General features: G+C 27.1%; 2 protein-coding genes and 1 non-coding gene across 10 annotated transcripts in view; 2 read left to right on the forward strand and 1 right to left on the reverse strand.

Annotated features, from left to right (window-relative positions):
* The window catches only part of LOC111633974 (endoplasmin-like), a 36,958-nt gene extending 35,699 nt beyond the window's left edge, over positions 1-1,259 (reverse strand). The window contains exons 1-2 of the mRNA XM_023378633.1: positions 997-1,259; positions 243-348 (exon numbers count right to left, since the gene is read on the reverse strand). Of these exons, the coding sequence (XP_023234401.1) occupies positions 243-348; positions 997-1,039 (149 nt within the window). The 5' untranslated portion in view covers positions 1,040-1,259. The remainder of the gene's footprint in view (positions 1-242; positions 349-996) is intronic.
* Positions 1,260-1,314: 55 nt separating this feature from the next.
* LOC111633975 (slowpoke-binding protein-like) overlaps positions 1,315-12,846 on the forward strand; it is a 52,757-nt gene continuing 41,225 nt past the window's right edge. Inside the window, exons 1-2 of one of the 8 annotated variants that reach the window (XM_023378641.1) lie at positions 1,315-1,454; positions 8,407-8,477. Coding sequence is in view for 3 of the 8 variants with exons in the window: in XM_023378634.1 (XP_023234402.1) it covers positions 3,685-3,726; positions 8,407-8,477 (113 nt within the window). In the remaining 5 variants the exon portion in view is untranslated. Of the gene's footprint in view, positions 1,455-2,497; positions 2,557-3,345; positions 3,940-8,406; positions 8,478-12,846 lie in introns of those variants that run through there. The other 7 variants (XM_023378635.1, XM_023378634.1, XM_023378637.1 and 4 more) reach the window with 7 other exon arrangements.
* On the forward strand, positions 3,020-3,101 carry Trnas-uga. The gene has a single exon. It is a non-coding gene; the product is annotated as a tRNA-Ser (tRNA).

A 12,846-nucleotide genomic window follows, 5' to 3' on the forward strand; every position in this document is an offset into this window, starting at 1 on the left:
TAAATAGATTGTACACAATTAACAAAAGAACATCTTTGAATATGTTTCATTTAAAGTTTCACAAGCTTGTCATTATTTTATATAAATGTAAAACTGAAAAATTTTAGTTTGCAATGTCTGAACAAATGGTTTTTATCTGTAAACAAGACAAACTATCATATGAAAAAACAGTCTCATATTTTTACTTGTATAAAATACTATAAATTAATAAATTGTTATCTAAGAATAAAATAATACTTTACCTCTGTACTGCTTCGTCATCCGTACGAGAAGCCTCTCTGCTGCTACCCAAATCTTCGTCAACTTTGATTTCATTTTCAGTCTCGTCTTCGGCCAAACAAAGAGTAGCTACAAGAAAAACACAACTGATTAGACTCTCATTACATTTTAAACTGTAAACACATTTGAGTTATTAAATTTTATCTCTAATACTGCAATTTTCTCAACTGCGAAATTATAAATTTTCTTTCAAAAGCTACAGACACATCAATCTGTCAGGTTAATGCACCCAATATCCCACTCTTTAAATATTACAGGAAATGGAGTCTTTGTTTACGATCATTTCTCTCTCCAATCGTTTGCTAAAACAATAACTTGACTTAAAGTTAAATTTTATAAAAAGGCAATTAAATTATGCATTTTAAAGGTATCTTTCTTAATATTCAATCAATTAAAATCACACTTTAAAATGAAGTCATAAAATACCTTCAGCAGTGTTTATAAATTATCAAATATATAGTTTTTATTATAAAAATATATAAGAACTTTGTCTTTATAACTCAGGCAATCTGTAAATACAAATGACATTTAAAGAAGTGCTGAAACAAAGAAAATCCTACAAATGAAAAGTTTATTAATCAGGAAACTTATAAATTTTACTCTTTAAAACTCAATTAATAAAATAGGAATTCTAGAATCCTCCATTTATTATTAAAAAATTTTAAAAAAACATTATAATTATTAAATTTCACTTAGTAGATGAGAAAATTCACTAACCTGCCAATAACAACACGCCTAGAAATAAAAGTTTTCTTCTCATATTTGAATAATTCAGTTATTAAAAAGAAAAAAATGGGATCAAACAGCACCCACAATAATGTTCACTGATCGAAATGTGATTAGGTGAAGTACGTTCCACGGTTTTTATCCCTACCGGCTTCTTCTCGTGCTGACTGCCAATAGCATAACACCACGATTTACTACCAACCAATAGAATGACACAACGTTGCATACGACATTGTGTGCTGGACGCTTCTCATTGGTAGATTGATCCTTGTTGGAATTTAAAGTGTGATGTCAAACACCCGTTTTCGAACTCGTCACAATTTGAAATTTTGAATTTCGAATCGATGTCTATGAAAAATTATTACGTCAAAATGGCGTTTAAATAAGGATTTTAACGTTTAAATACGATACTTAAATAAGTCTTAGTCTCGATTATTTATTTACATTAAGTATTTAATATTAAATTTAAATATTATTAAGTATAAGAATTGAAAATTTTATAATTTATTATGTTATATTACGGGGATTAAAACGCTTTATGATTTTAAAATTTAAATATATTAAATTTTTTAACAAAAATGATCTTATGTGGTGCCATCTGTTGACGAATGATATAATAATTTTTTTTCATTAACTAATTTAAAAAAAAAATTAGTCTTGTTTCTATTATTAAATCAAATTAATAATCGATATTCAATAATTTAGGCTTAATTTATGTTTAAACATTTATTGCTTTCGAAATATTCTGTAAAATATTCTCTGATTCATTGTTCATAACAGTATAATAAATTAATAATATTAATGCGCAATCATTACAATTTTTTTGAATATTGCGCACAAAAGTAACGTAATGAGATAGAAATAAAACATATTTAATTAACACAATTAAATTTTATTTTTTCAAGAAAATTAAATTTTATTTGAAAAAAAATACATATATTACGAAGAAATTTCCACATTAATTTTTTAATAGTCGTTTAATTATACTTTATTTTTGTATAGAAAAACAATTTTAAAAAATGAATATTTTTACATGCCGGAGGATATAATCGATTAATATTGGTTATTTTAATAAAAAAATTTTGCAAAATAATCGATTAATTACGTAAGTTGGAATCGATATTTATATAAGGGTTCGAGAGCTATCGATTGGAAAATCTATCGCTTATAAAATAAATCTAGATTATTGCAACTTAATCAATATATAATGCCCTAAAAGAAGACACGTATAATTAAATTTTTATCTATTTTTGTAGACAAATAAAAATATTTTATCGCAAGAAATACGACTAGATAAGCGTAACAGGAAAACAACGTTAAGAGTGGCTGTATGAATCACTTCATTCGAAACTTTTACGATATTTCTCTGTTTTTTTTTAAAAAAAAGATATCTATCGTATTTCCGACATGAGTATTTTTAGAATAAAATTTAAATAATTCAACTGTTTTTTTTTCTTGTCGTTATTGTATTACTCGGATGGAGCGTTCCTTATTCTAACTCTTACATACGATTTTAGACTTTATTTTTTCGATATGTGCATACGATTATATGTAAGTTACGTTAATTTTATCGCTTTATTAAGCATAATTTTAATTTTAAAAACACAATTAAATAATTAATAATGCCGATTACATGTTAAATAGAATTATCGTGAATTATTTCAAATTTTTCGATTATCGATTAAAAATATCTATAGATATTCTTAAATTCGATTCGAATACGTATTTTCGGATAAAATTGTTAATTAATATTATTAAAGCGTAAATAAATTTACGTAATAAAAAAAATTATTAATCGATAAATTGTTAATAGATGGCGTTGTATGACGTACATCGTTATGCACGCTGCTGTACAACACATTGCATTTCGAAAAGTAGGGTCGGGACGGAAGTTTCGTATTATTTCACGCGTCTTCTAACTCGGCCGTTAATTATAATAATCCGAACCGCCATTTTGATATTTAATCGCGTACGCTCTCGTTATATAAGAATATGAAAGGTTATTAATGCATAAGCAGTCGTGGCCGAGCGGTTAAGGCGATGGACTTGAAATCCATTGGGATATTCCCGCACAGGTTCGAATCCTGTCGACTGCGCACCATTTTTTTTTTTCGCGGGGTAACTGTGTCAAAGGTCAAAAAAGGTCACCCACGTGCCTTACAGCCTCACCGAGCCACACTATTAAAAAAATCATCCGCAGCATTCGCCTTCCATAAACTCAATGCCAAATAATAATATACACGCCATATATATAAATAAATAGGCCATATGCATATATTTAATTTTACGAAAGTTATATGTATAAAGCGTATTTAAACAACTTAATATGCATTTAAATTAATAATATAAGGAAATCGAGGCGATATATATAGATATATTACATATATATATATATAAATTTTTTTTTGTATGCAGGAAACGGAAGTGATCATAACGCATGTGCTAGTGTAGTAGAAATTGACGTGTGAAATTGACGTCATGAGTTTAGTTAAAGTTTGGCAAGGTTACTTCGTTAATATTCGTGAACACGTTCCGTTTGATTGGTTTTATTTCGTTTTCTAAGCCATGATCTGTCAGTAATTAAAAGGGTAATGGGTAAATATATTAATTGCTCTAATAAACTTAACGTATGAACCGTTGTCATCGTCCTATATACATGGTCGAGTAGGAAAGAAGGCGATGGACAATGAGTTTAAGACGTTTTTTGGTCATTATTACTGGGTAAGTGGCTTAAAATCATTCTCAGGACGGTCAGGTTTCTGTATACAATTAACCCATGCCTATAGTTCCTATAGTTTTATGAAGATTATCAGACTATACATCAATATGTAGCTTTTTGGGTAGGTGTTACTTTTAATTAATTGTCATGTATACAAATGCATAGATAAATTAACTGAAAGTAATCTCTGCTCTAAAACAAAACACATGTTTTAGGTAATTATATGTTTTTTAATAGGTAATAGGTAAAATCAAATCATAATTTAATCTTTTCAGAATTCTGATTAAATTATATATTTTTAGCTCTTAACTATGTGTTTAAAAATAGAGAAGACATTACATGATTTTTTGTATTAATAATGTATAAAATTAATGTAAGAAAGAGAATGAGATGTAGGTGGTGTGGAATGTAAACAAATGTTTTGTAATTGTCCGCTGGCACATTATCCTACGAGCAAAAAAGGCAATTTCCCTATTTGACGGGGCCCCAAACCTATCTTTTATAAGAAAATATTTTTCCTCAAAGAAAAATGTTGAATGCAAAGCCTCTTAATTTGAATTCGTGGATCACTTAAAGGTATAACACGCCACTGTAGGAATGCCAATTAGAAGAATTAATTGAATGAAATGCAATTTTTTTTAATAGTTTAATGTTATACAATGGTCGACAAAATAAAATACAGTTGTTTGGAATTTTTAAGTACATTTTTTTGTTTTTTTTTTTTTGAGAATTTGTTTCTTTCATTGAAAATATATTTATTTTATATATTTATAAATTACACACACAGTTTTTAAAAAATAATCAATATTCTGAAGTGAATACAAATGCACAAATAGGTTTCATTTTTTAACAATTATGTTAAGTGTTAAACATTAAAAAAAACTATCTTTGTTAAAGTAAATATTTAAGTTATACCCAAACAGTATAAATACTAAATACTAACGAGCAATTATTTATTGTGACATCATCACAATGCCAGGCTGCAATTTTTAATCATAGTCAGTGGTGTAACAAACATAACTAGCACCTGGGGCATACACTTTATTGACGTTCCCCCTCCCTCCAGAAACAAATCTTGCTTGTCTTGGAGACCATTTGGGCCCCTCTGTGAGTGGCGCCAGGACATGATAGACCCCCCTGCTATGCTAGTAATCATATTTTTAATTTATTTAATTTAAAATATATGCTCCCCACCTCAAATTAGTATACTGCAGTGTCTTGCCCCTGTACATCATATTTTTAATGTAATGGAGTTGTGCCAGTCATCTATCTAATCCCTTTCGGGGGAAAAGCTTTGAATTGAAATAACATAGCTTCTGGTTTGTGCCAGAAGTTCATGTATAGTTAATCGTGGCCTCCAGCTCCCATACTTTCTATATCTGGTCTAGTCATGTATCTATCTCTTTCTTGACACTAAAGGACAGATGGATGGATGACAATGGGAATTTATAGGTTTATTGGGTTGAAATTTGAAAAAAATTGCAACCCAATGAATGTGTCAATATCTTCTTAAATACAGTATAATTCACTTATTGTATTCAGTTTCAGTTATTGTTGTCATTATTATCTTCAACTAAAGACACTTTTAAGCTGTCTTTTTGTGCTATCAGCTCAACATGGCTGATTGCTATTATATGTCTACAGTAAAGTGACAAATAGATGATCTGCCAAGGGAGAATGCTTTCTGGGAGGTCTTTTATGGGAAAAAATGATCCCTATTTAGGTTTTACTAACAAGAAAACCTGGAAAACTTCAGATGGTCAGCCTGATGGTGAGGAGTGACCCTACAACCGACCAACTATCAGTGTTTGGTGATTTTAGCCAATTGGCCAGTGGTGGACTAACTTAGCTGATAATGATTACATGTTATCAGGTTTAACCAATATTTTAAACATTAAATGTTTGATATTTTAGTTATTTGTCCAATAACTGTAATTTAAATCATTGGAATTTTTTACTTCACTTATGCATTAGTTTCTATTAAAGATAGTATTAAATAAACAAAAACAAAAAACAGCAGCACACATTGGATGAATTATTATTAATTAACAACAATAATTATAATTCGTAAATCTGATATTAAAAGCACATACTATTAGGTTGTTCGGAAATTAAGTTCGTTTTTTTACCACTAGACGGCTTAGTCATATTTCTCCCGCCATTTTCATTCTACACCGTATTATCATTATATATTTAGACAGCTAGCATTTTAAGGCTTATTTGTAAAAAATTTTGTGTGAATTTGTGCAATTGTTTATTTTTTGTGTCCCATCAAATATGGAAGATCGAAAGCAGCAATTTCGGCATATTTTACTCTTTCATTACTGAAAAAGGTAAGAATGCTGTTCAAGTGAGAAAAAAATTGTGCGACGTGTATGGAGAAGATGTGTTGAGAGAAAGACAGTGCCAAAACTGATTTACAAAATTTTGTTCTGGCAATTTCAATATTGAAGATGCACCATGTTCTGGATGGCCAGTTGAAGCCAATGAAAACAAAATAAAAAAGGTACTGATTGAAGCAAACTGCCAAATAGCAACATGTGAAATCACTAAAAGAGATTAAATTTGTCAAATTGAACCATTTATGATTACTTGAAACATTGTTTCAAAGCTTGATATATGGGTCCCACATGTTCTTAATTAAAGAGAGCTTAATGCTCTCTTCAATGGAATTTTAAGGAAATTTTTTTTTTGGAGCTTTTACCAGAAAATATAACAATTGATTTGAAAGTGTACTGCCATCGAGTAAACAAATTGAGTAATATCATCAAACAGAAAAGGTGGCCAGAATTGATTGACAAAACAGGTGGTGTTTCACCACGATAATGTCAAATTTCACACAAGTTTGGTAACTGGTCAGAAATTGTTATAACTTAGATCAGCTTTTCTCAACGGGGGCGATATCGCCCCCATGTGGGCATTTTTCCATTTTGAGGGGGCGATTAGTAACAATTTATATTTTGGGGAACAAAAAGCAATTTTCTGGGCGATATAGTAAAACATTATATTAAGAATAATTGAATATTTTATTCGTTATATCGTACAATAATTAAACAAATAACATTATACTAGTCACTAATCTATTCAATGCAGTACGAATTTGGCGTTAGCCTTGGCCCTCGCCATCGGAATTTTGAAGTGAAGGGGGCGATACTACATAACGGTTTTATTGAAGGGGGCGACGATTCGTTAGAGGTTGAGAAACACTGACTTAGATGGTGTGTGCTATCACACCAACCATATTTGCCAGATCGAGCACACTCAGATTATTACTTGTTCCAGTCTATACAAATTTTTTTAAACTGTAAGACATTTACTTGAAATGACAATGTCAAAAATCACTTATCAGTTTTTTGTAAGCAACAATCAAAACTTTTATGAATGTGAAATCATGCTACTACNTTTCGTTTTTCATTTTTTAAATAATTTATTTAATGTAAGGTAATTTATATTTACTAAATATGTTATTTCTGAACTCTTATTAAAAGCTTTATGAGCTATTCAAACTGAGATATTTTAAATCTTTGTTTAAAAATGTCATTTCATTGATGTACTGAGATAATAGAAATTGCTAGTGAATTTTTTTGTATTTTTAGTTAATTTTTGGAGAATGTATTTTTATGTTAAATCAAGATTTAATTATTTTTTTCACTTTACAGTAAGAGTTTCTTATTCCAGGTTCATAGAAAATTCAGAACTTACTCTCCTTTTTTAGTTCCTCTATTCATGATCCAGAATTAATAAAATAGTTAAAGACCTTATTAATATACAGCATTCATTAAACATGAAAATTTATAAATTTTTTAGACAATGGATTAGCTTCAAATTTGAATTTTGATTTTATTTTAAACATTTCTTTTTTTTAAAGAATAATTTACTTGGTATGGTATAACAACAAATTTTTTTATATGACATATTCAAATTAAATGATTGTCATTTAAATATTAAATATATACCATAAAAATAATTATTACTCCAAAAATATGGAAATACAAAACTTTAAACAGATTTTATACAGTGAATACTTTATAATGGTGTGAGAAATTAGATACATATAAAATATTTAATTTTTTGCAAAGCAGAATTTAATATTGCATAAAAATGTTAAAAAAACATTAACCATTTTTTATAAATAAGAATTTTATAAATAATTTTTTGTCTATAAAATTGTTATTCTATAAACAATTATAAAACAATGCTGTAATTATGGTAGGAAAATTTTTAGAACATCAAGCATGAAATGTGTATGTATATATATTCAAATTTTAAATTAAAAAAAATAATAATAAAAGTTTAACAATTTATTGTGAGGAAAATTATAAACTCTGTATTATTTGCCTCTGATTTATTAAAGCATTTGTTTCTTATGCTTCTGCAGAATTTAAAAATTGAATATATTTAAAGTGTAATAATTTTTATTTTACTTTTTCATTTTTATACTTGAAATTATTATCATCTGCTTATAAACATTTTACATATTATATGTAATTTAATGTTGATATTAAATGTTGCATGTAATAGTGCATATATTTATCTCTTGCTTGTGAATGTTTATTATAGCATTTCTTTTTGCATTTAGTTTAGGTTTTCAGTTTTTAATTTAAATGCATTGATTTTAATAATACTCCTTTTTTATCCAATATATTTTTTTCCCAAAAGTTACTTATTTATTTATTATGCAGATAGCAATAATAGGTGGACTGGTAGCAGTCACACTGGCATCCATAGTAGTTTGGCTTTTTCTTCGCTGCAGGTAAGTTTTATGTATGATAATCTAATATACTTCAGGATTCTAAAAAAAGTAATGAGGTTTAATGTCTATGTATTAAAAATATTTCTAAATTTATTTGAATCTATTCATCATAAAAGAAATAATATATTAGAATTTATTTCTGTAGAATTGACAGATTTTAGTAAGAACGTGAGAAATTCATGTAAATATAAAGTTTGTTTTTTTTTTATAAATATTTAGAACATTTTTTATTATGTCTATAAATACTATAAACTGAAATAAAATTGTAAAGCAAATACAGTAATGATTTGAGATGACAACAAATTATAGAAAACCATAGAAATGCTATATTAAGTATAGGAATCAACATTTATGTATATGAATATGAATATGTATATGAATAAATGTATTTTTGGAACTTTCTTGTCTCATTAGTAGATCATCTATGCCTGTTGTTCTCAACCTTCATTCTATAGAATACCTGGATTTTAAAGTTTTTATTGCAAATTTATTCCAATATATGCTACAACAACAACGTTAGTTTATTCTTAGACAATTCCATGTTTACTATTTTGTTCAGTACAATGAAATTTATTATTTCATTGCTTCATTGTTTTGTGATAATAGAAAACAGGGAATTGCTTACTGATTTTTGAATATATTGATGCTAATGCTCCATGTAATAAAAAGTATATGAATGGTGTTCCTTTGTCTCACAAGTTGGAAAGGTTGAGAACCACTGCTCTATGTATTCAAAATGAACAAGAACTATAGAAATATTTGTTTGAGCATTTAAATATAATTCAAATATGGACTAGCTTAAATTTAACAAACAAAACAGATTTGCATGCTTAGAAATAACTTGCTATGTAAATTTATAATTTTTGAATGTTTTTAATTTCAAATGTGCTTTCTGTTCTGTAACTCTTCAAAACTGGGATAGGATAAACACACACAACCAAACCAAAACCAGTAACCATGTAATTAATAAATAAAGAAATAGTTACTAATGTTTTTGTCTATTTAAAATAAACATCATCAGGCACATAACACAGACCAAAACAGCTATGTTAAAATAGGATTTTAATGTAGCTATTTGTTCTGTGTTATGATGTCTGATGATGTCTGTTTTAAATAGACAAAAACATTAGTAAATATTTCTTTATTAATTACATGGTTACTGATTTCGGTTTGGTTGTGTGTGTTCTTCTTGTTCTATTTATTAAATTCCTACTCACACTTATTAATACTGGAGTGGAAGAATAGCACCAAACCTTCTTTGTAGTATCTTATAAATAATTCTTCAGTAGCTTATTATCTTGATAACGACACATTTTCAATCCTTCAGCTGGATTTTCTACAGGTCGAACATTTACCTGGAGACTTTAACCTGGAGATGCATTTGATTAATGGAATATTTTTTAAAATGCAGCACTTATGTTCAATCTGAAGATCTAGCTGAAGGATCAAAAATGTTAGTTGTTATCAAGATAATAAGCTACTGGAAAATTGTGTAGAAGGTACTATAAAGAAGATTTTGATGTTATTAAATTCCATTCTAGAATCTAAAGATTGCCATTGAACATGGTTGAATATATTTGTTCTATTAATAAGCGTTTTTATTTTTTACTGGATTTAAGATTTTTTTAATATTAATTTTAGAAATAAAAATAAAATTTATTTATTTTGTATATTTGTTCCTTTTCTTCAATTTAAGCCAGTCCTGTTTCAAATTTCATTAAAAGCTCAAATGAATATTTCTGTCATTTTTATTCATTTCAAATGTGTAGAGATTTGATGATGGAATGAAGAAGTCCCAAAAAATATTTAATTTACTATACTTAATAAGCATTTTTTTGATTTTCTTTGTTTCTCCATGGAGTCAATAAACATATACAAAATCTCTGTAATTTGCAAGTTTTTATGATTTAAAGAAACAGACATTACATTTTAATTCTAGATTTTTCATTTTAAAATAAACATTGAATTTAATCAGTACAAAATTATTCTTGGCAATTATTCATTCAGTGTTACTTCTTAAAAGTTCCTCAAGAGTTGAATTTTCACAATATTATACGTGTATGATTTTATACAATTTTTATTAATAAATTTTGGTTATTCTGAGCTAATATATACATAAACCTCTAATATTTTGATTGTCTTATAAAGCTTTTAATTCTGCCTTAGATTATAAACAGAATGTTCATTTTTTTATAATCTATGTTAATTGTTATCAGATAGAAATTTTTTCATTTCTAGATTTTACAAACTTTATCAATTATAAATGTGTGATTTAAAACAGCAAGAATTCAAAACAACCTATTTTTCAAAATGTTCAAATATTTTCAAAAATAATGATAAAAAACATTATTGTCTTTTTTAATATTTTATTCCTTGAGTTAATATTTATTTCTTAGTGTATATAAGTACTGTAAGTACTGTATTTACAAAACTTTTTATATTTATTTATAAATACAAAAACAAATATTTATACAATAATGGAAGTGAGATTTGTGGATTATGATATAAATAGAAGAGATGATAAAATATTTTTTTAAATTTCATAGTATTGAACATTATGTCTAAAATATTAGTTTGTTTTATTGATATCTCTGTCATATTTTTCTGTTTATTGCATCCATGAAGATATGATTATATTGATTTAGCGTAATAAATTCTACAAGTATATATTTTATGAAAAATGTTATAAAAGAATATATTTAAAAATTTATAATCAATTATGTATTGATTAAAAATTTTCTTAGTTATTTCTTTTTCATTTCTAAACATACATTTACTTAAAAATGAATGTTCTTTATTCATTGAGTATGATTTATCAACTTTTCATTCCTATTCTTTTTTCTTTACAAATATTTTTGTATACATAATGAAAATAAATATTATGTTAAATGATTAAATGTTTTAATGATTATTAAAATGACTGATAGATTTTGATGATTATTGCCAAATATTAAAAATATATTAAATAGCATGTTTTAATAGACATGCTATTTAATATTAGTTTCTCCAAGCCGGTTGAATGTCAGAGAGACACAAGTGAATCAGCTTGGTAGCTGAGTCACCTAAATTTGTTTATATATCATCAGGAATGCTGGATGTTGTACAATATAAAATCATTAACACCCACTCTTAACTATACTATCTTAATAAGAAAATTAAGATAGTATAGAAATTAAGAAAATTACTTGAATCTTCCATTCTCTTAGACTTAAAATATTTCATACTCTCCCTGCAAGAACTGTTTTTTCACTTCAACAATCTTTGATAACTATAAAATAATGATAAGATCATGGAAAATGAATTGCTTCTTTCATTTCCTACAAAAGTCCCTATAAAAAATAGGGTCCTAACACCATAAAAAATATACTTTATTAAAAATATATCTTGATTATGAACCATTTCCAAGCATTTGGTAATGCTTCAACTTCTTTGCTATTAATTACTTTCACTCTTAAATGCTTTTCATGTATTCATGCTTTCTCCAAAACCTCTTATTTCTTATATTCTTGAATTTTTTCTGTTAGTTTTTTTCTTTATTAAGGGCTTTTTGACTCAGCATGATTTTTCCTCTTCTGAAATCACTTCTATGCTCCATTTTCCTAGTTGTAGCAATCTTTTCAAAGCTCCTACACAAACTTTATTCACTCCTCCCTCTCATCACCTAATGGAACAACATATACTTTCATTTTGCTATGCTGTTACTAGTGATTGCAAATTTACTGGGTATTACATTACCTGTAATTCAGTAATTATATTCGAGATTACCGGTTTATTGATAATTTACTGGTAAATTCATATTGACAAATGCTTTAAAACAAAACTGAATTACTGACAAAATTATTGGACAACCATGTAATTTTGAAATTAGAATCTTAAAAAAATAATACATTTAGGCTCTCGTTGTCTAATCTAGATCTAATTTTCATAGAAATGGCAGCTGCATTAGAAAAAGCTCTCTCAGAATTAATACTACTTGGACGTCTCTCATTAGACATTGAAAATCTTTTTAAGATATGTTCTTTGTATTTTTTGCTCTAAGAAATACTTCATTTCTTTCTTAACTATATCTTTCACACTTTTAAACTTACTTATATTACTGTTATCAGTGTCTACGCTTGTTTTATGTTTAACTAGCTGTTACTCACAACTTTGCCTGCAGAGGTTTTGCAAGCAAATCCCATTTATATTTAGTATTTCAATAACCATAGTAATTGTTATATAATAGCTACTGCTGAGAATGATGAGAATTGCTGAGAATCAAACAAACTATTTTTAGTTTAATCAATTTTTTGAAACATTTACAATTGTTCTATAATTGAACCAATATGTGATAACAAATTCAAATTTAAAACGGTTTGAACATTTGGTT

This window comes from Centruroides sculpturatus, unplaced genomic scaffold (genome assembly GCF_000671375.1).
Source record: "Centruroides sculpturatus isolate CEXI.00-Female unplaced genomic scaffold, Cexi_2.0 scaffold833, whole genome shotgun sequence".
Classification (NCBI taxonomy): Eukaryota; Metazoa; Arthropoda; class Arachnida; order Scorpiones; family Buthidae; genus Centruroides; species Centruroides sculpturatus.